At 41.6% G+C, this 27,772-nt stretch overlaps 1 protein-coding gene across 1 annotated transcript in view; it reads right to left on the reverse strand.

Annotated features, from left to right (window-relative positions):
• The window catches only part of IQGAP2 (IQ motif containing GTPase activating protein 2), a 313,423-nt gene that overhangs the window by 140,296 nt on the left and 145,355 nt on the right, over positions 1-27,772 (reverse strand). Inside the window, exon 3 of the mRNA XM_032157013.2 lies at positions 7,938-8,094. Within this exon, the coding sequence (XP_032012904.1) occupies positions 7,938-8,094 (157 nt within the window). The remainder of the gene's footprint in view (positions 1-7,937; positions 8,095-27,772) is intronic.

Consider the following 27,772-nt stretch of genomic DNA (forward strand, 5'->3'; position numbering starts at 1 on the left):
ATGCTTTTCAATTGTATTTCTTCTGAAACAGAGTTATTAATGTTCACATAAAACAAACAGAGACGTGCTAAAGGAGGCTAGACTGTATCTTGGCATCATCCCAACCATCTGTGATGAACCATGAATTTCCGTAATTCACACATTTGAGGTAAATTCTGAACTAGAATCTCCAAGACTGTTTAATGTCTAGCACATGCTTAAGGATGTTTTATGAGACACATGTACACAGGCGTGGGTGTGTACGCACATACACACACATGCATGGTGTCCAGATTTTGGCAACCATGGCTGAGAGGCCTAGCAACTTCAGAAAAAGATAGGATTTTTAGAAGACTACATTTTTTTTTGTTCTAACCATGAATAGAATATTTCTGCAGAAAACCTGGAAAATATAGCAAAATACAAAGATGAAAACAAAAACCATCCTACAATTCAGAACTAATTTTAGTATTGATTCTTCTAATTTAACCCTGATCTTGGCCTTGTATATAAGAAACAAACCTTCAGCAGAAATATTTAACAAGATCTTTTTCTACTCCTACAATAAAAATAGTTTTTGTGTATCTTCCATTTCTTCTTTATAGCCCTCATCAGATAGTCATTCCTTTCGCACAGTCTGTAAGTATAGCATTCTTGCCTGTATCTCATAAAAATTTATCAGGAATGAACCATTAAGAACTTTAAAATGATCTTGTATTTTTCACTAAGTAAATGCATAGCACAATGTTATCTATTTATTGTAATTTTTAATAAATGTACAAAACAATAACTATAGCAAGTTTTACCATATAACTAACATTCAGTAGTAGATAATCACATTCAGAAAGTTTGGCTCTTCCCACCTTCTGTTACCTTCTACAATTTAATAGTTTGTTGTATAAAAAGTATTTTCATTGCTGTTAGAAATTATAAAGTATAAGCAAATTAACATTTGACAAATGTTTATGCTTTTTTAATGGTGGCCACTATTCGTGATTGAACCATGTGTTCCAATCGCTTTATGTAAATTATCCCTAATTTTCAAAACACCTTGAAAGGTAATTATCTTTCCTATTTTTTTTGCAGTGTTCATAACAGCTTTATTTTAATAGACCCAAACTGGGAATAATGGAAATGTCCTTTAGTGGGTGAATAAGATTAAATAAACTCTGGTGCATTCACGCAATGGAATAAATTCCTATTTTTTAAAGATACGGGAAGACAGACCAAAAAGATGATGCGATTTGTCTAAAGTCAAGTAGTTGTCAAGTGGCTGACCTAGGATTCAAGACTATGTCTCTCTGGATCTGAAAACCTTCCGCATGCTAACACTCTACCAGAGAAGAATGAAGGACCTAGATTGTTTGATTATTCTTTGGACGGCAAAAATTAACTACTAATAAACTAGGTAGAGGAAGGGAGAGTTGAAGGAAGGGAAGAAGGAAAAGGAATAAACAGAGCCCAGAGAGTTGACAGGTCAGGCCACACTGTTTGAGTGTTTATAACTCAGCAAAAATTTGTTTATGCAAATAATTTTCAGACAAGGCCACTCTGTGACCACGGAAGAACAAGATAGAAACAATCCACAATCAAGTCTGAACCAAGACAGATATGAGAACCCTCTGTGCCACAAAATAAATAATGTCCCCCTCTTCCAACTAATATGAGCTACTCTGCTTTCTTTACTGATGACAATCTCAGTCCCTATTCAATTTTTCCACCTCTTAGATAAAAATTACCAAGACACCAAATTGATCCCACTTTCTGACGACACCCAAAAGAAAATGGGTTCTTGCTTCCCTAAATCCCTATTAAAATCACCCAGCACAAGCCCAAATCTACTCATTTCTCTTCTCTGTGGCAATATGGGTATGCACTTTTCTTGCCCAACAAATTAAATAAACCGAATCTCGTTGGACCACAGAGGGCTTCTGGTGTCCAAAACTGGTGGGCTCCAACAATCCCAAATTATGTAGCAAAGACACCCATGTATTTAGTGGTCTTGTTAGCAAAGTAATCTCAGGAAAGATAGAAATCTCTCTGAACCTTGGTTCCTGAGCCACAAAATGCTTCTTTGAGTTGTAGAGATTAATCTGACAATATATGGAAGGTATTTAGTTGCAAAGTGCACATAAGAATGCAGTAAATATTAGCTATTATAATTATTACACTACAAGATTAGGCTTGGAACTTTCATTTACCTTTAAGGTCAGAAAAAATTTCAGTGCTTCATGTTAAGAGGCACTGAAGAAAAGGGTGGTTATCTTGGTCATATTTCTGCAACAAATGAAATGACAGATTTCAAATCCTTCATCCTTTTTAAACTACCTGAGAATGCTGACTTTAGAACCCTATGATTCACGTTAGCACACCTTGGTTAGTGAATTGCAGCAATAACATTGTCAATCTACTGAGTTTGCTTCACTTAGAATGAAAATGGTCTTCTAATTAGGCTTGAAATAATCCCAGTCTACTATAATCATCTTTAACAAGTCTTTTCTTCCCGCTCCAGTCCTGTATATTACTATTAGATGAGGTGACATGTCTACAGCCAGATTTAGCCAAGGGTTGCTGTTATCCATACACCTAATTTCTTTCAGGTATTGGACCAGGAAGTATATGCTGTTTTTCCACTGCTGAGCTATTATGCCAGCAAACATGGTTCATCTAGTTTAAACTGCATAGATGAGGAATTATGTTGTCATCATTGGATGCTAACATCCTACATATTGGAATCAGAGCATTTTAAAACCAGGAGGTAGTTTAGAAACCAATAACATTATCCAAAATTGCTTATTTTACAGATGAGGAAACTGAGGGCACAAGTAAGTAAGATGCTTGAGGTGACCTAACTTGTTAGGCTCAAGGTTAAGACTCCCTTGCAGAACCCCATAATATTTGGACTTCAAGTCCAAATATTATGTTCATTTTACTGCTCAAGTACCTTAGAACAAGCACTGCCTCCAATATTCACTAGATGCTTATGTCTATCAGGCACCATGCCAAGTGTCCTGCATGGATCATTTTGTGCCTCACAATATCTCTACCAAGGCAGATACTGTTGTTATTACGTTGAGGATCCATTATGTGAAATGTTTGGCATTAGAAGTGTTTCAAGTTTCTGATTTTTACAAATTCTAGAATATTTGCATCAGACATACTGACGAAGCATCCCTAATCCCAAAATCTGAAATCCAAAATGCTCCAAGGAACATTTCCTTTGAGTGTCATGTCAGTCTTCAAAAAGTTTTGAATTTTGGAGCACCTTGGATTTTTGGATTAGGGACATTCAATCTGTATTCCCATTTCACAGGTGAGGAAACTGAGGCTCAGAGAGCCAAAGTTAATGGCGAAGCTAGATGCAAAGTATTTTGATTCTACAGCTCACACTGCTAACCACTGTGTGCATGCCTTCCCTATCGAAGGCACACCTACCTATTTGACAAGAATTTATTATAAACCTACAATTATCAAGGTGCTGTTCAGAGTACTATTCATCTTTGAACCTTGTCAGACTGAAACCTCTCCAAGAAAGGCCCTTCCATCCACTCCTCTTTCTCTTGCCTGCCCTAGTCTGCTTGGGACCACTCTCTAATCTCTCAAGTCCCCACCAAGGAAAACTTCCTGGCCTTTCACCACCCAACACCCCATTTAGAATGGACAGGACTGCTCCCTCCTCCTTGGTCATCTCCCACTGTCCACCCAGCTGTCTTCTCATGGCCCTCCATCCATTTCTATTTCCTTTTCAGGATCCACCCTTGGTTTTCCCTCTCGAAGCAGTTCACTTCTTGTCTGTGCAGGTCACTGCCATCTGGACTGAGTTATCCCCTGACTGGACTCTGTCTCCCCTCTGATCCTCCTCTGGTTTGTTCTCTGCATAGCAGCAACTGATCTTTCTGAAGTGCAAACTGCACCATATGGCATCACAAGGCTTCTGATTGCTGTCCCCCTAGCGCAGCATGAAATCTCAGGTGCTCCATGGGGCCTGCATGGCTGTGCAATCTCATCTCTGCTCTTCCTGGCCTCATCTTCCACCACCGTCCCTTTCAACCACTCTGCTACGGACAAGCTCTTTTCCTCCTTGTGGCAAGTCTCTCACAAATGAGCTCCCTCTCTTTGGACAGTTCTTCCCGATGCCCACCCCTGACTGCACACAGGTGACTTTCTTCTCACTGTCCCATCCTCAGAGTAAACTCCTCCTCAGAGAAGCGCATCTCCTGGCCGTTGCTATCTACCCATAACACTGGCTTTCGTGTCTTCCTTCAGACACTTATCACAATTCACAGCTATAAATTCACTTAGTTCGCCTCCCCGCCACCATGAAACCAGGCCCTTGTCTGCTTGGCTCACTATTCTGCCCTTAGTGCCTAGAATAGTGCCTGGCATGCAACAGGTCTTGATGAGCGTTATATGGATGAATGAATTCTACCGTGTATGTATTTCTATCATGGTATACCTTTATCTTCCTTCCCTACAACTGAATTGCAATTTGTTATATTAATGTTTATTCACCGATTAGAGCAGTGGTTCTCAACTCAAACTTTAGAAGCGCAGAAGAAAAGAATCACCTGCAGGTGATTTATTAAGAGTACTGCTTCCTGGGTCAAGAGATTCTGCCTGACTCAGTAGTCTGGAGTGGGACCCAGGAATCCAATTTTTACACACACCCCTTAGGTGGTTCGCAGGAGGCTTGAGCACCGTTCTTAGAGGAAGAGTGTCACACTCACACTCAGCATATTGAGTATGTACCAAATAAAGCACAGAAGGTAAGAAAAGGAATGGAATCCTTTGGCTTATGTGAAACTATTGTCATTCATTCCTTCATCCAACAGCTATTCCCCAAGTACCTACTGTGGATGAGACCCTGCACCATTTGCTGGGGATAGGGCATAGAGACACATACAGTGCCTGCCCACTTTACAATACACTATGGCATGTGCAAGAGAGACTGTGTCAGGAGCTGCAGCACACATGGTGGGGGCATGTAACTCAGACCTGGTGTGGAGGGCAGAGGTGGCCATGGAAAAAATACTTATAACTGGAAAGTTGAACTCTAAGACTCAGGACATCTTTCCAACCCCAAATTAATGAGGAACTAGGGTTGTACATAAGCTGACAAAGAGAAGGGGGTAGCACAAAAGCTCCTGTCTGCCTAACTGATGGTCATCAAAGCTGCCAGTGCCAAGGCTGACATATTTTATGGCTGCAGTCTAGGCAGACCCTGCAGTGAGAGCCCGAGTTCACTGAATTCATGGTTTCCAGATGGCATGAGGGGCTGGGGCTGGGTTATTGAGCGTTCCCTCGTGCTTCAACATCTTTGCCTTAGTCTCATGATTTAGCTCTCCTTGCAAAGGGCTATGTGACATGCTTCAGTCCTGAAGAACACAAGATCAGGAAGTTGCATTACCTATTTGCTAATATTTATCTCCTTTCATTTTTGTATGAGAGATGAAAAGGCCCTAAAATAAGATCTTATGATTACATGACAAATCACTCAAAGTTTCCATCAAGAACACTAGGCACTTTCAGGGATTTAATAAAGAAGAAAACAAACCTCTTTTCTGCAGTCAATCCACAGAGGGGTCCTTTACATTTGTCTTATGTTTTTTTCTTTTAGCTCAGCAAGGAGGGACTCTCACGCCACAGCTGGCCACAGCCTACCTCCTGCTGTGCCTCCCTCCTTCCTGCCCCTCTCCCAGCATCACCTCTGTGCCACCCGGCCTTCCAGGGATCTGATGGGGCAGGGGTGGCGTCCCTCTTGTGATGTTTCACTTGGGGATGTATGTCATCACCTGCCTATGCCCCACAAGTATTTTATTCCATAACCAGAAATTGCAAATATTATTTCCCCTGTCCCCATCCTAAAGAGAAGTTGTTATTCATTTAAATAATAGGATATCTGATGCCAAGAGGAGAAGGTACCTGTTTAAGTTGCCACGAGGCAACTGCCATGAGGGCCCCGAGCTGGTCAGGAAGGACACTCCTATATTCAAGGTATACAACATTCCAGGAATAGAAAAGAACTAGCACACATACTGCTCTGAGGCTCACTCCCATGAAGGGCCCGTCTTCCCAGCCTGATTCTCACAGTCCATGAAAGCCAAAAGAATATCTGTAATTCCCTTTCAGTCGAGCTGGAGCCTACCCCAACTACGCTTTAACTCTATCATCAAATCTACATACGTGTTGGTACTGACAGACCTAGATCTTGACTATAACCAAAATAAAAGCAATTAAAAAAAGACAAGCTGTAGTCTAAAATGTGGACAAATATTTATTTTGTGGAGAGAGGATACAGATGGTCTTTTTCTGGGCTTCTCTGAATTTCTAAAAATCTTTCTCAAAAAATTTTTCTAAACTTCAATTTTAGCTGGCTAAGTGATTGTTTTATTAAAGTCTTGTGGAAGATTATAATGAGCTGGAACTCTGGAGTGAAACTTCATGAACACAAATTTACTTTAGTAAATGTGAACATTTTTATTTATAACATTATTCAAGGCAAAAACTTTTGCTCAGTGGGCTTTTTGACCAGACTAGAAAAACAGACTCAAAATAAATTTGACAAGTAATCTTGTCTACTGTTAACCTTAAAGATTATTCATTCTATCTGTATTTAATATACATATTTAAAGAATATATTTTGCCTAAAGAAGTGAAGGGTACTATGAATCATGCAATAAATGGGAAATCGTTCCTTTTCCAACTATATGCAACATATTCCCTACAGCTGTAAGAGAAATAACTGTTCAGAATACTGGAAAATCTGCAGATAAAAAATATTGATATAAAGAACGGAATGCATTAAAAAAATAAAGATCAAGTTTCAAAGAAGCTTTAGAAACCTTGACCTGCAGCAGACAAGAGGTCACATATTGCAGAATAGAACACCAGGCATTGAAAAAATCTGTTTTAAAGATACATTGCTAATGGAGGAGGCTTTTAGGTTGGCGTTTACTTTTTCCTTTTCCTTCTGAATATATAATTTCAAATGTAAAAAAGTAGACAGAATAGTATAATGAACTCCCATGTACCCATCATTCAACTCAATAGTTACGAACTCATGGCCAGCTTTTTATCATCTGTCTACCTTCTCCTCAATTATTTGAAACAAATCCTAGATGTATCACTTTATCTGTAAATACTTCGATATGTATCTCTAAAAAATCGGGATTTTTATTACTATAAAATTGGTGTTTAATTTTGTTTTCTTCTCCCTGCTTCTTCCAAATTTAAATAACAGTGCGGTTTTTATTGTTGATCTTTCTTCTTCTTGCTATTATTATCTTAGAGACAGGGTCTCACTCTGTCACCCAGGCTGGAGGGCAGTGGTGTGATCATAGCTCACTGCAGCCTTGAACTCCTGGGCTCAAGCAATCCTCCTACCTTAGCCTCCAAAAGTGTTGGGATTATGGGCAACAGCCACCATACTCAGCTGTTGTGGTGTTTCTAAAAGGGCTATGATAGCTTTTTATTTTCTAATGCTTCCCAAATTAGCCCTGAAACAATTCTTAAAACTAGTTGTACACAAAGTGGTTAGTCATATTTTGCTTTAAACACCAAATGGAAAAGAATTCTTGGCTGATCATTCGACCTTCCTACTTGTTTTATCACATTGGCCCTAACTCTTTACGGCCACAAGTTCAAGTGAAAAAAGGAGTGGTAGCATGCCCCCACTTTTACCTTTACTGGCACTAATAAAGTCAAAAGGGACTTCCATGAAGGAGAAATTGGGGGAGGCATTGGGAAGCCCCATAAGTCAGAGATCTCTTAGTGTCAGAACAGAAATAGAAACACTTTGCTTTTTAAAACTGCTGCTGCCTCAGGAATGCCATTAACAGGCTCCAAAGACATCCCCCAGGCCCCCAAATCCTTATAGAAACACTAAAAGAAGGGAGAGGATATGAAATACCAAACTTTCACTTTTAGCTGGAAGCCAAAACCAATTAGATCTTGGTTACCTTATAACGTGTTTGTTCCACATCATAGATCTTTTTCTCTGATACCATTTTCGGGGCAAAGAACTTGGCTAACTTTGCAAGGTAAACTCCATTCCGGAGCCCTTCTTCCAGTTCAGTGGTTGGTGGCAATTCTTCAACTAAGCAAACTTCCATCCACCTAAAAATATAAAAAAAAATATTAAAGTGACTCCAGTTGGGTAACTTTCTGCAAATGAAGGCATGCAGCATTTCGCTGTGTGTGTTGGAGACAAAGGAAGAAGGATCTGAAACATCTTTCGGTGTCACTGGTGGGAAGGGAATACTTTCTGGGTGGAATGAGGATTTTGAACATGAGATGAACAGGGGGAATGAAAGTCCAGAAGTGCTGAGCTCACTCCCGTGCCAGAGCTCGTCAACTTCACCTTTATCTGAGCCTCTGCCAAGTCTCTTTTGTGCCAAAGAAGGAAAAGGCCAAACCATTTTGTATAGGTGGAATTAGTCCCGCTGACATTAAAGAAAAAAATAATTCCAAGTTTATGAGCCCTTGGCAGAGGCAATTCTTACACGGTCTGCGCCTTGGGGAGTGCACGGTCCAAAGTACTATAAAATCTGCAGTTACCTCAGACCAGGAATGACTACCAGGAAAGGTAGAAAGGCATGGAAAAGGGGCATTGGAATTAAGGAAGCAGACAAGGCTTCTTTAAATAATACAGACTCCTTTTTCCAATACCAGGAACTTATGACAACACACTTATCTTTTTTGGGAAGATACCATACTTAATGGGTTCTGAAAAAAATATTTTAGACAAAGATCAGATTAAACCTTAAGATGTTGTGCCAGTATTGTAGAAAAGAGAACACCAAGGTCATTACTGGCTCCAGGACTTACAGTGGGAGAGGAGACAGGCCAGTTCACATGCCACAGTGGTGTGCTGAGGATCTGCAGAGTTATGAGGATACTCCTTTCTCAAGTAACTATTACCTACTGGAAGATTCAAGAGGCTGGTGTGCAGTTCTCAGCAGGGGAGCCCCCAGCCTCCCTGCCACCCAGCTACTGATCTACAAATCCAACTATTAGCCTGAGCACCATATCTATATAGACAGTCTCCCTAGAGGATCATTAACACAGTAGCCACTGATCCTGCCAACACTTGAAAAACTGTAGAGCACCGTGCCCCAATATTAACAACTGATCCCAACCCAGGCTGCCAACACTGTAATATGTCTGAACTGCTTGTAGGTCTGAACAACAACTTGTAGAAGTTCAACAAGCCCCTAATAAGTGGTTATTACTGGCCATTTATTAGGCACTATAAAATTGGAATCCAGTAGTCCCCCCTTATCCAAGGTTTCACTTTCTGCAGCTTTAGTTACTTGAGGTCAACTAGTCTGAAAATATTAAATAGAAAGTTCCAGGAATATAAAATTCATGAGTTTTTAATTGCATATCATTCTGAGTAGTGTGATGAAATCTCATGCTGTCCCACTCTCACATCCCTTCCTCATCACAAGAAGGGTAAGTGCAGTACAATAAGATATTTTGAGACAGAGACAGAGTCCACATTCACAGAACTTTTATCATAGTATATTGTTATAACTGTTCTGTTTTATTATTAGTTACTATTGTTAATCTCTTTCTATGCCTAGTTTATAAATTAAACCTGAGCATAGGTAGGTATCTATATGCAAAAACAGTATATTCAAGGTTTGGTGCTATCTTCAGTCTCAGGCGTCGACTGAGGGTCTTTGAACATATTTCCAATGGATGGGAGGGGAATAGTGTATATGATAAAAATCTAAACATAAGCCTTGCCTTCAAAGAGCATTAAATATAATTGAGAAGACAACACAATTCTAAGGAAAAGCCAGAGAACCATAAGAGAGGCTATGATGTGCAATGCTACATGGTAGGATATAATCAGAAAAAGTTTGGGAGTAAAGGGGAATCATTGGGTTATCACTGCAGCAATCAAGGAAAACATTAAAAAGGTGGTAGAACCTGGACTTGGCCTTGAAGAATGGAATACAGTAAGTCCTCACCTACTTGGAAACTATGAATTTAAGCAAAATAATGTATAACAAAATCAATTTTACCATAGGCTAATTTCTATAAACAAGTTACACTGGGCGCCATGGCTCATGCCTGTAATTCCAGCACTTTGGGAGGGTGAGGTGGGAGGATTGCTTGAGGCCAGGAGTTTGAACCAGGCTAGGCAGCACAGTGAGGCCCTGGCTCTCTTAAAAAAAAAAAAAGGGCCAGACATGGTGGTTTGCACCTGTGGTCCCAGTTACTCAGGGGGTTGAGGTCGGGGGATTGCTTGAGCCCAGGAGTTTGAGGCTACAGTAAGCTGTAGTCAGGCCACAGCACTACAGCCTGGGCAACAGTGCAAGACTCTGTCTCTAAAAAATAATTAAGTTCCTATTGCATATTTCTGGTCACAAAAACATCACCAAACTTCTAAATAAAGACCGAAACACTTCTATGTTAAACACTGAAATAAATGTGAGCTATACATACAATTAAGAAAGATTAACACAAACTTTTAGTATAATGAAGGGACTGGAAAAACAAAAAACATAAGATAATTTTTTACCCTCTTATTGCAGGTCAGGGTCTTGGGTGGCCGGTGCCTATCCCAGCAGCTCAGTGGTTAGGGGGTGGGCACCAACCCTGGACAAGATGCATTCCCATTGGAGGACACACTCACACCTCCACCACACTCACTCAGTGGGGACAATGTAGCTACATCAGTTAACCTAACATGCACGTCTTTGGGATGTGGAAGAAAACGAGTTCCCAGAGAAAACCCACGCAGACCTGGGGAGACCACACAAACTCCACAGTGGCCCCTTCTTTTTCTTCATCAACATTATGAGGAAATGACATAGAATGAAACGACATTATTGGAGGACCTGCTGTAGTTGGAAAAGGCAGGGAGAGAACTGGAAGCTGGGGAGAACAGAAACTAAAGGCATAAAAGAAACATGGCTGACTCACGAAGAAAACCCAGGGAAGACAGCGGGCCTTTGGGGCTCACAGGGAGAAAAGAGCAATGAAGCTGGGACTTCCCCGTGAAGCTAGGCTCTGGAAGGTCTAGCATGCGAGGACAGGTGTTGACATTTGTAGCCACAAGAAGCAGGGAGCTCCTGGCAGCCTCACAGAAGAGGAGTAACGTGCTGACAGTGGTAATTAGAGAAAATTAATATGGTATAATGGATGCCTCAGAGACCGAGTCCTCTGTCAGGCCTTTCCCATTGTGAGGTGTTGAGGGACGAGATCAGCCAGGAAGAAACGGGAAGGAAGACAGACAACCAAAAGACAGTTCCAGGAAACAGTAAGAGGACTTGGTGACAGCTCAGAAAAGGGAGTTGAAAAACAGAGGGCCGGGCGCGGTGGCTCACGCCTGTAATCCCGTCACTTTGGGAGGCTGAGGCGGGTGGATCACGAGATCAGGAGATCGAGATCATCCTGGCTAACACGGTGAGACCCCGTCTCTACTAAAAATACAAAAAAATTAGCCGGGCGTGGTGGCGGGCGCCTGTAGTCCCAGCTACTCAGGAGGCTGAGGCAGAAGAATGGTGTGAACCCAGGAGGTGGAGCTTGCAGTGAGCAGAGATTGTGCCATTGCACTCCAGCCTGGGCGACAGAGCGAGACTCCATCTCAAGAAGAAAAAAAAAAAGAGAAAAACAGACAGAGAGATTACCAGCCAAGGAGAGGCACTGGGTTGAAGGGAGGGTTCTGCACCAGGAGTCAGCCACATAGTGGTGGTGTGACTGCAAGCAAGTCCCCACACCTCTCTGAGCTTCAGTTTCTCTACTCTGCTAAAGGAGGGGTGTTGGTGATAAGAATTTGGTGATAAAGTCCTTGCCAGCTCTAACATTCTAAGGGGTTGTGAAACTGGAAGAACAAGGAACAGGTAAGATGCGATGATGATGAACTTCCTTTTCACATATCATGCATATCATTCGCATATCATGTGAGCCTTGCGTCAAATAAACTGAAGTAAGAATACCATGGACTTGCTAAATTTTGAAAAGAAGAAATCAATAGTAATGCTGCCTTAAAAAAAAATGTGGCCAAGTTAAGAGCCACTGCTCTAGACCAAGTTTCTAAGCTAAATAAACTAATTAGGGTATTAGGTGATTTCACAGTAAAACACAATCTGTTTTCAAATAATTACATTTTCAAATAATTATCTTGGAAAAATGCAAGAAATCGTTTTTTACACAAAAATATATGAATGCTTTATAACAACCTGGAAATTGGGGTATATGTATGAGGGGTAGGGGCTGGGGGTAAACTGACAATTGGTAGCAAGAGTAGGGGGAGATAAGTTGACAATTGGGAGCAAGGGGCAGGATGCAAAAATAAAAGCTCCCCGAAGTATGATATTTTAGAGTTGGGCTTGTTTTTAAAAAGAGCTAATCACATTTTTGTCTGTATTAGGATATATGTGCAGTTGGTTTAAAACACTGATACCAGGCCGGGCATGGTGGCTCATGCCTGTAATCCCAACACTTTGGGAGGCTGAGGCAGGTGGATCACTTGAGGTCAGGAGTTCAAGACCACCCCGGCCAACATGGTGAAACTCCATCTCTACTAAAGACAAAAATTAGCCAGGCATTGTAATGGGCGCCTGCAGTCCCAGCTACTCAGGAGGCTGAGGCAGCAGAATCGCTTGAATCTGAGAGGCGGAGGTTGTAGTAAGCCGACATCGCACCACTGCTCTCCAGCCTGGGCGATAGAGTGAGACTCTGTCTCAAAAAAAATAAAAATAAATAAATAAATAAAACACTGATAGCAAAAACTTAGGTTAGCTACAACCTATTTAAAATATAGCCATGGCTAATTCTTATGACATTATGAACTGCTCAAAGGCAAAGGCCATTTCTTCTTTCTCTTTATAATCCCTTTGTGCCTGGCAACCTGTTTACACAAAGCAAGTACTTAACATATGGTTATGAAAGATTCTGACTGCTAAAAGGAAAGTTTTCCAAGCATCACAGTTACATCATAAAATATTTTAAGATATTGCCAGATTTACAAAATGTTACTTTTTTTAACATTAGGCATCAATGGAGATACCTCTTTTTCTCTGCCTTGAAAGTCAAAAGAAGATGCTATTGTTATCAATGACAACTAGTGCTTATTGAGCATGATCTTGTGCCAAAATCTGGACTTGATACTTTATGGGGATTATCATGGAATCTTCTCATGATCACCCCATAAGGAAGAGGTGCTATCAGGATCACCATTTGCTGATGATTTTCCGGTGTTTTTCTCAGATTCTGTTGATTTTCTGACATGATATCTGAGGTTTTCCAAAGCTCAGAAAAGGCTAAGGCCACCCAGCTCATTAAGTTGACAGGGGCCAGCCTTTGCTCCTCTAATTCCAACTTTTAATTTCTCACAACTCACCAAACTGAATCCCCTAGCCTAGTGTAAAACAAAAGTGATAACAAAACCCTGCAGGGCTGCTTCCAGAGTAGCGGTAGAGTTCCACGGCTTGGAGACATAGATGTTGTCACTGTTTCAGTATAAGGTCAGAGGAGAGTACATTCACTGTCAGGGTTGAGTAGATTCCTGGGGCTTCGTTTGTTCTCTCAGAACTTCCTTCCTCTTTGTCACCTACCTTGCAACAGGCATGGTAAATGGTCCAGGTTTCCCCTTGTAGTGTTGTAGCAGGGCAGAGGCAGGATATAGGAAACTTAGAGCCTATTCAAATGCAGTCACCTTCTCAGGAAGGCCTGCAGGCCTAGAGGTCTCAAAGATCCTTCCAATAAGGTACAACTCGGAAACTCCTATCAATCATCAGCCCGCGTAGGAGCAACAAACAAGACTATTCTTCTAGGACAGGTGACAGACTCTGCTGACAGAATAACCAGTCAGACTGGGCACTTAACATTGCTCTAAAGGTATTAAAATCCCTCACAATGAAGCAGGAGCCATGATATGCAACTTCTAAACTTGTGCCCAGTCATCATGCGGGCTGACTGGCCTTTGGATTGATTTTTCAAGTATAAGGAGAAAACTTCAAGCCCAGATAGGGATATAGGAGTTAAGAAGAAATCACACAGGCAGATAGCAAGGGTATGGGAGTCCTTGGTAAGATTTTTCTTTTTAATGAAAGCAGCCCCAAATCATTTTCTAACAAAGAGCAGCCAGCAAGCTGGGAGCTTGCACAGGTGAATGCCAGCAGGAACTAAGGACTAGACATGTTCAAGATGGCGGCTCCATCTTCCCTTCCCTGCCAGCCACCTGTACTGTATGTAAAGGAGCAGACAAGATGGCCCCATCAACTGGAAAGCCCATTTGCATAAGAAGATTAGGGTGGGGCAACCAGCCTTCCCCGCACTATGTAAATGTCATACCTGATTGAACCAATCTATGAGCTCTAGGTAAATCAGACACTGCCTCTTGAAACCCTACTATAAAACTCGGGGCGTTCACCACCAGCAGGTCCTTTCTGCTGGGAGACCTCCTCCTTTACAGAGGAAGCTGTTTCTCTCTCTTCTCTTCTACCTATTAACCTTCTGCTCCTAAACTCCTTGTGTATGTGTCCTAAATTTTCCTGGCAGGTGACAACAAATCCCAGGGTATATACCCCAGACAACATAGCTGCTTCAATACCAGAGTCTGCATTCGTAGCCCCACAGCATCTGTAAGGGGCCAAGTGACTGGGTTGTAACCACAGAAGGTGTGGGGAAATGAGTGTTAGGGGTGCACCACCCCTAAGTGTGGCTCAGGAAAACCTCCCATGGATAAACCTCCTCTCTCTCTTCCCCATCTGCTAGCTGGAGAAGGTGGAAGAACTTCCATCAGACAGGGTCCCTGAATAATTGTGTGGTGAAGAACCCCTTGTTTTCAAGGTCATTCTTGTTGGTTAAAAAAAAGAAAAGCAGCTGAAGCTCTTGTGTCTCCTCACCCCCACCCTACACTACTGAACCTTACAGGAGCAGGAATTAAACTGCTATTGCCAACCTTGGTTTCAGGGGCTTGCTGATCTGTCACATGAACAAGTGAGTGGTACCTGGCTACACCAATACAAATTTTGAGTGTGACTTGTATGGTATGTTGGGGTCAAACTTCCTATAACAATCACAATGGAGAGACAGTTGGCCTGATGTTCAGGAAGTCTGGCTCTGTGATCACCAGCTATATGCAGTTGAACAGGTCGCTTAATACTCTGAGTATTCAGTGTTAGTCCATAAATCTGAAATTATAATGGAATTCAATATGACTGTGTAATTATGTAATATGACTGTGTGTGGCTTAACATCTTTATTGAGATATAATCCACCCATCATACACTCAACACGTAGAATGCAATGGTTTTTAGTATAGTCACAGAGTTGAAAGACCATCATCATTATCAATTTTAGAACATCTTCCTTACACCGAAAAGGAAACCTTATATCCATAAACAGTCATTCTCCATTTACCCCCAAGCCCCTAACACACTAATCTACTGTCTTTAGATTTGCCTATTCTGAACGTTTCATGTAAATATAAATAGACTCATACAATATGTGGCCTTTTGTGACCTTTCACTTAGCATGTTTTCAAGGTTCATCTATGTTGTAAGATGTATCTGGACTTCATATCTTTTTCTTGAATAATGTTTCATTGTATGGATATATCACAGTTATTTATTTATTCATCAGTTTTTGCACATGTTATTTTCCCCCCCAACTTTTTGACTATCGTGAATGATACTGCTGTAAACACTTGTGAATTAGTTTTTGCACTGACGTATGTTCTCATTTCCCTCGGGTATATACCCAAGAGTAGAATTGCTGGGTCATATGGTAACTCTATGTGTAATCTTTTTAGGACTTCCAGACTGTTTGCCAAAACAGCTGTACCATTTCCCATTCCCACCAGCAGTGTATGAGGATTTCAATTTCTTCACATCCTTGCCAATATTCGTCTGTCTTTTTGATTACAGCCATCCTAGTGGATGCAAAGTGGCATCTCATTATGGTTTTGATTTTCATTTCCCTGATGGCTAATGATAGTCAGCTTCTTTTTATATGCATATAGCCCATTTATATACTTTTGGAGAAATGTCTTTCAAATCTATCACTCATGTTTTAGTGGAATTATTTGTCTTTTTATTTTTGAGTTATAAGAGTTCCTTACATATTCAGTATGCAAGATTCTTATTTGATATATGATTTGAAAGTGTTTCCTCCATTCTGTGGGCTGTCTTTTCACTTTCTTAATGGTGTTATTTGAAGCAAAAATGTTTTTATTTTGATGAAGTCTCATTTATCTATTTCTTCTTTTGTTGTTTATATTTTTGGTGTTTTGTATGTTACGTATTTATACCTATGTTTTCTTCTCTTTTATCTCTTAGTTTAGGTCTTTGATCCATTTTGAACTACTTTTTGTATATGGTGTGAGGTGAGAGTCTAACTTCATTCTTTTGCATGTGGCTACCCAGCTGTCCCAGCACCACCTGTTGAAAAGACTACCTTTGTTGAACTGTCTTGGCACCATTATTGAAAATTAACTGACTGTACAAGTGAGTGTTCATTTCTGAACTCTAAATTCTAGTCCAATCCATATGTCTATGATTTATGTACAGATAGTACATAAAGTGTGCACACATAAAATCAAGTTAGAGATACTTCATGTGTCATCAAGAGCCTGTATTCAAATTTGGCCTAAAAATCCACAGAAATGAAAACCAGAATATTCCCCCTTCCCCACCAACATTGTCCTTGCACTCACTGCTTCTTCCCCATTCCTTCTATTTACTAGTTTATTGGCCCACAATCCCAATATGTGAATGTCTTGTCCGAAAGCGAAAGTTTAAGCTATTTCTTATGAGCAATCTTAAGGGTTGCTAGAGAACCTCATCTTCCTTTTCAGGGTGGAACTACTTGTGGAAGAAGGGGAGAGAAAGGAGAAATCTTTCAAATTTTAGGGCAAGAAGAAAAATTCTGTCTTGTGGGAGAAAAAAAAAAAAAAAAAAGAAACCACCCCACAAAAATCCTGGAACAAACAATCCTTTCTATTGTACTACTTTGTGCCTTGCAGAACATATGAAAGTTGTTTTGTGGAGGCATTTGCTATCTGAGTTGTTATTCAGGAAATCACCAACTATAAATCTTGGTCTGTATCGTACAGTGCTGTATGGAATAAGTATCCTGATGGTAGAACTGCTGGCCAAGAACAGAAAAATGTGTTTTATTTGCATAAGCCCTGTTTTAATGCAGTGCCCTGTTCTACGAACTTTCAAGTATCACAAGTCAATTTTTCCCTTAATATTTTAAAAATCGGCATATAAGACACATTCTAAAAGAATATAAGAATATCTGGCCTTTGTTTTTATGTATAGCATAGTTGGTCATTTTCCACCTTCTGTGTTAACAGGCAGTAAAAGCATCAGAAGGACTAAGTTAAGTTCTCATGGCAAAACTTTTCATCAGCTGGAGGCCAGTACAAAACTGCCACCATGATTCCATTAGCCTTATTAGCCCAGGGGAACATGGCTGTAGGAACCCACCCTGCAAAACTGAGGTGGGCATCCACGGGCCCCCATCCTTCTCTCATACAAAACTTATTTGGTTCACTCTAAGAAAGTGACATGAAAGGCTAATTATTTTCTTCAGTAAAATTTTTGCTTTGCTTTAAGAATGCTAATTGAAACACAGGCACACAATACCATGAAAAGAATCAACATATGACTTCAAGATCTAGTAGGAGTGGAGCAGACTTCAGAGGACTTATGTCTCACTCTTCTCTTTCAGGGGGAGATAATATAGTATAATCTGTTGAGTTTGGCAAGCTTCCCCAAACTGTGTTCCACAGAACGTTGGCTCAGATGCTGAGAGAGACTGTTGCTAGAAATATGGACATGAAAGGTGATTCTAGTGAGATTTTAGACAGAAATGAGGAACATGTTATTAGACACTGAAGAAAAGGCAATCCTTGTTATAAAATGGCCAAGAACATTGCTGAATTGCGTTTTTGTGTTTTGTGGAAGATAGAGCTTCTAAGTGACAACCTTGGATATTCCGCTGAGATTTCTAAGCCAAGTGTTGAAAGTCTGTTGTGCTTTCCTCGCCACTTTCCTTTCTCCTTACCGCTTCTAGCAAAGTGCAAGGGAAGTGACAGAAATTAAAGAAAAAATTGTTAGGCTAAACAAACCAGAACTTAAAGATCTGGAAAATTCTCAGCTTATCCATATTGCAAAAAAATGAGAATGTGTTCTGGAGAGGGCACCAACAGTGTGACTGGACAATCACTCCCTAAAGAGTGACAGTGGGACTCACAGATCTAATTGGCCATCTCAACAGAAGCCAGTAATAGAGATGGGGTTCTACCAGCAGCAGAAACACTGCTGACTTGGACTAAAGGGGACAGAGACAGGACACAACAGCACTAGGCTTCTGAGATGCTACAGGATGGGACAATAGATCTATCTGGCTCTGGGTATGAGCATGTATTATCCTTCAAGAAAAAGGAAGAATGGTCCCTAAAGCTACTACTCTCACCCCACATTGAAAGTGTCCAGGCCCAGGGGGCGAGGAAGGCTCTCTTCCATTTCAAAGGGTGAGGCTGTCTCTGTCTCAGTGTGAGAGGGTGAGGCTGTCATTGTCCAAGGCATCAAAAGCAAAGCTGCCACCTGGGGCCTTGAAGAAATTCTGCCAGCCCAATGGGCCTGGAGGACAGATCATCACGTAAAAAGAATTATTCTCAGCCTTAAAATCGAACATAATTTGCTCAGCTAGGTTTTGGACTTGCTTTGGACACATGACCCTTTTTTCTTCCTTCCAAGTTCTCCCTTTTGGAATGGAAATGTCTATCCTAAGCTTGTCCCCATCATTGTATTTTGGAAGCAAATAACTTGTCTGGTTTCACAGGTTTACAGCTGGAGAAGAATTTTTTTGCCTCAAGATGAATCATATATTTGAGTCTCACCCACTTTGATGTAGATGATATTTAGATGAGATTTGGGACTTAGAATTGATGCTAGCATGGGTTAAGGCTTAGGTTGTTGAATGCAGGTGAATGTATTTTGCTGTGAGGAGGACATGAATTTTGGGGGTGCAGAGGGCAGAGTGTTATGGGCAAAACTGTGTTCCCCTCCCCAAATTTATATGTTGAAGTCCTAACCCCTAATACTTCAAAATGAGACTGTATTTGAAGACAGGGCCTTTAAAGAGATGGTTAAGTTAAAACAAGGTGATTAGGTGTGGCTGCTGTCCTTATAAGAAAAGGTGATTAGGGCACAGAGAGCTCCCAGGGCTGCACGCTCATAGAGGGAAGACAGAAGGACATAGTGAAAGGGCCATCTGCAAAGCTGAGGACAGAGGCCTCAGAAGAAACCAAACACGTCGACACCTTGCTCTTGGATTTTCAGCCTCCAAAACTGTGAGAAAGTAAATTTCTGTTGTTTAAGCCTCCCGATCTGTGGTATTTTGTTTATGGCAGCCTGAATAAACTAATACACTAGCTAAAACATCAACTCCCATCATCCTCTAAAATTCCTCACCCAATTTTCTCTTCACTGCATTTATTACTACCCGGCAGACTAGATATACTACTTATTAGTTTGACTGGCTCACTCAGACTGTAAATTCTACAATAGCAAGGATCTTACCTGTCTTGAGAGGCATCTCACACAATGGTTGAAAGCACACACACACACACACACACACACACACACACACACACACACTCCAGAGGTCGATGCCTGAGACTGAACCAAAGCTCTGCCATTTACCAGTTACATGCCCCTTGGGTAACTGAATTAATCTGAGTCTGTTTCCTAATCTATAAAATGGGATAAGGCCGGGCGCGGTGGCTCACGCTTGTAATCCCAGCACTTTGGGAGGCCGAGGCGGGCGGATCACGAGGTCAGGAGATCCAGACCACGGTGAAACCCCGTCTCTACTAAAAAATACAAAAAATTAGCCGGGCGTGGTGGCGACAGCCTGTAGTCCCAGCTACTCGGAGAGGCTGAGGCAGGAGAATGGCGTGAACCCGGGAGGCGGAGCTTGCAGTGAGCCGAGATTGCGCCACTGCACTCCAGCCTGGGCGACAGAGCGAGACTCCGTCTCAAAAAAATAAATAAATAAATAAAATGGGATAATAATAGAACTGCTTCCAAGGGTTAATAGGAGAAAAGCACTACAACAGTGCCTGGCATATAGTAGGTACCTTTCATGGTAGCTATTGTAGTTTTTACTGCTCACCACCATATCCCAGACCATGCCTCTGCCTGATTGCCAATATAATTCACTGTTCACACCTGACCTTCAGCAGTATTTGTTTACTTCAGCACTATTTGTTTAGCCATACAGACTTCCTTGCGCAGGAAGTATGCCAGCATTTTGACTATCAAACATGCCTTCTTCTCCCGTCCCAGTCTGTTGCACCCCCTGAACAAATCCACTCCTCCCGCTAAACACATCCTATTGCCTTATACTAGATACAGTCTTAAATGGCATTTAGTAGGGGCTATGTAAATATTTACATATGTTCAGGAGAGCCAGGTTTCTGCTATAATGAGACTCCCACTCTACTGATAATGCCAATGGCAAACAATTGCAGCTCACATTTACTTAGCACATGGACTAGCACTTAGCAGGTACTTGGCACTTATATGAATGTATTCTCACACTAACCTGATGAGATTGATATCACTCCCCTTTAATAGAGAAGGAAGAAGAGGCTCAGAGAGTTAAGTAATTTGCTCAAGATTACACAGCTAGTAAGCGGTTGAGCTGTGATTTAAATTCAGGTTGTCACCTCTACAGGACACCTCTCTGCCACTCTGCTCTGACAAATCATTTAAGATTAATAGGGTGAACAGGGCTTAAGCTCACTTCCTAGGAATGCTCTCTTCTTAAGCAGAAGCCTTAGGTGAAACCTTTTCTAAAACTAAAAGGAGCCAATTCAGATCTTCATAAACTATGCTTTTTCAAAGCCAGGTGTGCCTGTGCTTTAAGATAAGATGAAGGTGAACATACTCTTCAGGACTGGCTGAAGAGGCAGTGGTCACTTTCAGAAGTGTCTGTGGGGGTACAGCTGTCTTCACTGGACCTTGGATCTCAAAAAATCTGGCTTCAAACTTGGTTCTGCAACTGTATTCATCTTTATTACCTTGGCGTATAACAATCTCTCTGGGCCACAATTTCCTCTATCCGAAAACTGGGTACAATACTTGCTACCTCACAGAGAAGTCATGAGAATGAAAACAGATGCTAAATGTGAAATTACCTAGGAAAAAAGTACCCAGCATGCAACAGGTCCTCAAGAAACAACTGTTAACAAAATGAAATTAAAAGGAGGTAGGCAAGTGGGCACCAGTTTAAAGCGTAATGCTACCAAGGATTTATCACACTGTTCTCCACAGAGCAGCCTGGCCGCACTGACCTGAACATATGGGATCCAATGTCTTCTAGGTGGAGACTACTGTGGGATGTGACACCCTGCAGGAAAATAAGCTGACCAAAGGGCCTTGGAGAACTGAGCTCAAAAATGGGACTCTGTCAACCTGCCTTCCCTAGCACTTGCTACAGGGGAGACTGAGCTGTCATGTCTGTTTGCAGTGCAAAGCACCTTCAGTTTTACAAGATAACCATGAGCTGGGGTGCAGAGGTAAAGAAGAAAGAACCGAAAGTACTCAGCAGAAGTTTCCTGGCACATCAACACTCATCTGAGGCTTATGCATACATTTTGGTCTAAATAACAACTTAAGACTTGATGAAGCAGATTCTCCTTCCTGGGTTTGTCTACACTGTGCACATGCTCTAACCACAAAATAATCACTGTTCTTGCACTTTTAAACATGTCTTTGCCCCAACGTAGGCAGGAAAATGAAAGCAACAAGCTTAATTGTAAACTTACTTAAATTGCCACAACTCCTTCCTACACTTGACTTCCCTCTTCTAAGCCCCAAGCAAGTATTCAATATGGAATTGTTAAATAATGGACATTCCAGAACACCAAGAGAATGCCATAAAGCCAGCCTATATTTCTTTTTTTTTTTTTTTTTTTTTGAGACAGAGTCTCGCTCTGTCACCCAGGCTGGAGTGCAGTGGCGCAATCTCGGCTCACTGCAAGCTCCGCCTCCCGGGTTCACGCCGTTCTCCTGCCTCAGCCTCTCCGAGTAGCTGGGACTACAGGCGCCCGCCACCACGCCCGGCTAATTTTTTTGTATTTTTAGTAGAGACGGGGTTTCATCGTGGTCTCGATCTCCTGACCTCGTGATCCGCTCGCCTCGGCCTCCCAAAGTGCTGGGATTACAAGCGTGAGCCACCGCGCCCGGCCAAGCCAGCCTATATTTCAACATAGAAGAAACATAACTGGCAAAAGCTGTATCCAGTATGAATTTCCTTCCTTCTCTTCCGCCCCTTAAACTACAGATATCTTATGTCCAAAGTTAACCCTTTCTTGGAGGTGGTGAATGAGGGAGAGTTACACAGACTGATTCCTCTACAGCCTAAAGGATCAAAAGAGAATAGCTCGCAGCAGGTAGTGTGAACTAATAGCACAGTGAAAAATTCAACTGTGAGGAATGTCATCCTAATACCATATTTGCAATGCTTTCTTCCTCTAGCTACGTCCTTTGTCCAGCCCTTATTGATTTCCCCCACCTCCACTACCAGCGGCACCAAGGAAGTGACAAACGGGGACTCACTAGATGCCATCAATCATTGTCACCAAGAAGAGAGAAAAAGAATCCAACATATGTTCTTGCAAATGCCTCCCACTCTCCACTCCCACCTCTTCCTCTTCACTGACACACAATCTTTTTAAGCAGTAAGCCACTTTTTAATATCCCTTGAGTGAAAACGTTTGAGGCACAGATAGGAGGAGCATCCCAAGCACCATTCTTTCCTGACATGTGTGTCCGTAGTTACAGTTCACAGTGCAAGCGGCAAGACCAAGGCAGGGTTGCCCACCAACGAGTTACTGCCAATCCTGACTACAGAGAGCAGAAGGGCTGCTGATGATTAAACCAATTCTGCTCTTGTGCCAGGCGAGACAGAGGAACAGAAAGATGTACAATACAGGTAACAGATGGTACTCTCTGCAACTCATTCTGACGACAGAACAGGAGTTTCCTATTTGTCTGCTGACCACCATGACGCTTGATATATCAATTCCTATGGCAACAGCTCTAAGTATAATGCACTACAAATAAAAAGGGGTGTATTGTTTTGTTTTTTTGAAATGGAGTCCCACTCTTTTCGCTCAGGCCGGAGCGCTGTGGCATGATCTTGGCTCACTGCAACCTCTGCCTCCCAGGTTCAAGGATTCTCTTGCCTCAGCCTCCCGAATAGCTGAGATTACAGGCACACGCCACCACACCTGGCCAATTTTTGTATTTTTAGTAGAGATGGGGTTTCACCATGTTGGCCAGGCTGGTTTTGAACTCCTGACCTCAAGTGATCTGCCCACCTCGGCCTCCCAAAGTGCTGGGATTACAGGTGTGAGCCAACACACCTGGCCAAAAAGGGGTGTATTAAATGGATATAGACACCTGTGTTCATTTCTGGAAATAAAGCAAGAGGTAGAGTGTGGCCACTTCCATCACAGGCTGTAGGAGAATTTTTCTCTGGCTCAATAGTTCCCTATTGGGCATCTATTCTGGCTAAAGAAAAAGAAAATCAACAAAGACCAATGATATGCATGTAACCACAATGATATTAAAAAATAAAAAACTGAGATGTCTGATGACAGGAGAGAGTGTGAATAACTCATTATATAAATGAAATATTATACAGCCATTAATATTTATGACAAATTAGCAAAATGGAGGAAAGTTGATATAGTAAAGTCAGTAAAACAGTAACACAAAAGTACATGCACTTTTTTTCATGTGTGTCAACATGTGAAAAAACCTGGGTAAAAAGTCACAAAGATTGCTTCAAATATTTTCCAAATCTCAGTTTGGCCCTACAAAGACAGATAGCAATGAAGTGGATTCACACCTAGTAAAATGGATGGAACTTTCAAAGCCTAGTAAAAAAAAACTAAGGAACAGAACGAGATAGCCATACCATTTGCATAAATTAAAAATACTTACACACAAAACAAGATACATTGCAAGAATACACACAAATCTAAATGATACATTGTATACATATCAGAATGTTGCCTATGGGAGGGAGGGAACCAGGGATAAAAGGAAATGACTTTTAGGGGTCCAGCACAAACCAGCGTCCACCATGTGCCCAGAGATACTGTGTACCATGAACTAAAGAGTGTGGTCAGCTTAACCTTTGCCCCCGAGGTCCTTCATCAAGGCTAGGCATGGTTTTAAGATTGTAGTGTAAACTGGTGCAATTTCAGACCACCACACATTTCCTCTCCACAGCATGTCCCTTGCTCCCAAACAGTAGCTGCCTTTTATGATGCCACTTCTGTTCGGTCCATTTCTAATTTTTCTTGTGTTTAACAAGATTGAAAGGCTGCAGGAAATCATCATTAATAAGAAATATTTAATCATATTGCTATTGTATACACATCCATGTTACACAACAGTATAACAATTGTATAGTTTTATATATATAGTTATGTGTATATATGTATATATATGTAGAGATAACTATATAGAAAACTATAGACACGTATATATGTACTGTATATACATACATACTGTATAGAACTACATATAGTTCTATCTCTATAGAGTTATCTATAAACTATAGATAACTATTCAGAAACTATTCCCACTAGGCTACAAAAGAAACTGGCAATAGTGTTTACCTTTGGGAAGGGGAACTGGGTGGGAGAAAGATATAATTTTCACTGTCCTCTCCTTTGGGCCTTTTAAATTTTGTACCACATGTATATATGACCAAAAAAATTAAAGCACTTAATTAAGCAACCATTCACTCTGTACACATAACATTACACAGTAGGCTTAAGAAGTAAAGTGTTCCAATTATACCAGAAGCAGTAACAATCTGACCAAGTTCTCTCTAAGCTACATCCTGGTTTGCCTTAGCTAGATCCATCTCCACCCAGCACAATCACAGGCAGCTCACAAGGTGGCAGCATTTGCTGCTGTGCTTGGCTATATGTCCTTGATTTTATATGTAGGTTAATAATCAGTTAGAGCCCTGCCACCCAGAATATCCTCCTAGGACCCAAGTCGGCTGGGAACTGCTATCTCTGTCAAGTGGCCCTGTCCTTGAGTCTCAGTGCTTCTTGGCTCTGAGGATTATAGACTCTCTTGTGAACCATCGTGGGCTGTAGGAACCCCTGGGGGATTCAGGGTCTTTACTCCATGACAAAGAAGGCATGTTAAAAATTGTTTCAAATGAAGGTTCTTATCTCAGAAGTCAGTTTATTTACTGTCTGCCAGCTTTTTGGTCAGAGCAGCAGACATTTGGGGTGCCATGGCCATGGGAATAGGAAGATGGTGAGAGGAATGGGCTGCCAGGAAAGCGCGGCTTTGGACTGGCTAGAAAGTGATGCCTACCAGGACCCATTCCTACAGCATGTTCAGGAATGGGGCATGTGAACTGCTATCCACAGTAAATTCTCACTCAGAAAGACTTGCAGGTGCTTAGGAGTTTCCAGACAGATAGTTAAGTACCATTTCACCTGCCTAACAATTTCATTATTGTTCTGTATTGACATAGACATCAGAAATAGAGAAAACTTCTTTCTGTGGCACACCCTAATGGGGGGAAACGTAACTCAACCTGACAAAACAAAAACAAAAACAAAAACAAAAAACAAAAACCTTGTCCCATCTGCCTTGAAAAATAAAAGACAAGTGGAGCTTTTAGGTGGGAGGGGCAAGATGAAGCCAGAAAACAAACTGTTACAAAATAAGAAAATACAAGTCCAAATTCACAACTGACTACTATGCCCAGTCAGGAAAAAGAAGACAGATAAGGAGAGACTGATGGATGCAAAAAGAAACTGGCTGACAAGCAGAAGACAAACACATGCACCACAGATTTCCCTGACAGGAAGCACAAATCATTGGGACTGACTTGGTGACAGCGAGGTTCCCAGCTACATCGCCTGGGCAAATGATCAACAGCTCCTCAGAGAAACATGCCGGAGGGCCGTGATGCCTGAGAGTGAAGGCGAGGAGGCCGGTCCACCTAGGCTCTGAGGCCCGCTTGCACATTTACGTCCCTCCAACCATCATCAAGCACTGGCTCTTGATCACTGAAATGCTTCACCTTTAATGAAGTCATTAGCGACCACACAGAGAGACGGGCTGAAAACCACAAGGGGTGTCACGTGAAGGTTTGAGGGAATGGGAGCTGGTTATAAGAGAACTCTATTCCACTCTGGCATTCTTGAGTTTCAGGAAATACGGCTTGAGCAGCAGTACAGCCAGCTCTGTGCAATAACAAATCATGCTGCGAGGGTGTTCTGGGCCAGCTTGGGTTTCACAATGCCTCCATTTCATGGCTGTGACGCAGCTTCACCCTACACCTTCCAGTACTGATTATCTGTAAGACACAGGATCTGAGGCGGCCAATTATCATCTTCACAATCTAAACAGCTACAGCCATTGCTAACTGTATTTCCTGACCACAGACATGAAACATTTGTATTTCTTGTACCTTAATTCTAGCATATACAAAGACTATTAAATGAATGGGCACACACACAGATATAAAGTCCTTACATATGTGAAAAGATTTCTCTATAACATAAACAGTGGATACAACTAGCAAGCAGAGGCCTACAATTAGGTGGCAATGACAGAAGAGCCACTCTATGTTAGAATGTGGCAGAGCTAAAAGGGTGTATCTACCTGATGGGCAGATGAAAAACATGATATCCAATTGTTCTAGGTATGAGGAGACAAATTTAATGCAACTTTTAACCAGTAGAAACCAATCTGTTGATAAGACCTGTCCCTCAAGGGGCTCAAGGGATGCAAGGATAAATGAAGAGATTTCAGATTTTATCAGGAAAGAAAGTGTCAGTGGAGGTATTAAGTAGCTAGGTAGAACAGAAGTATTAGTCATATCTAAACACCTCAATTATTTATATAAGTTGGAATAAATCCAAACTAACTTTAGCCTCAGAAAATCCACTCTAACAGGGCGGGCTTGGAAACAGGAGTGAGGCCGGTACCGGTAAGGAACGAAGCTGGCTGGGTGGGGGTTGTAAGCAACTTGGCTCTAGCTCACAGCTACTTGTGGAAATGTGGACCACAAGGGCCTGACCTTTGGGATTTCCTGAAAAGTGGAAGATTCAGATTTTTTATGAGTTCTTCTGATTTTTTAAATGCTCACAACTAACTGAAAAATAGTGGCCGGGGACAGTGGCCCATGCTTGTAATCCCAACACTTTGGGAGGCCAAGGCAGGAGGACTGCTTGTGCCCAGCAGTGTGATACCATGTCTATAAAATTTTTTTAAATTAGTATGGCATGGTGTTACATGCCTATAGTCCCACCTGCTCAGAGGTCTGAGGTGGGAGCATTGCTGCAGCCCAGGAGGGTGAGGTTTCAGTGAGCTGTGATTGCACCACTTCACTCTAGTCTGGGTGACAGAACAAGTCACTGTCTCAAACACATACACACATACACACATACGAAAAATAAACACTCTGCACGTTGAATCAAATACATCTAAAACTCTTATTACAGTATTTCAAAGGAGGTGAAACTGTGCTCTGTATGTTCTCACATAAGTGAAGGTTGGCTATGAGTTTATGGGCGGGGAAAGTTGCTCTTCCCAGCATTCTTGAAAAGTAGAGCTTTCTTAATGATAAGCAGCTATATAAAAGTAGAACTGGGACACTAGGGAAATGCACATCAAAACCGTAATGCAATATTACTTTATTAAGATGGCTACTGGTTTTAAAGAAACAGAAAGTAACAAATGATGGTGAGGATGATGAGAAG

The sequence above is a fragment of the Hylobates moloch genome, unplaced genomic scaffold (assembly GCF_009828535.3).
Source record: "Hylobates moloch isolate HMO894 unplaced genomic scaffold, HMol_V3 SCAFFOLD_6, whole genome shotgun sequence".
Classification (NCBI taxonomy): domain Eukaryota; kingdom Metazoa; phylum Chordata; class Mammalia; order Primates; family Hylobatidae; genus Hylobates; species Hylobates moloch.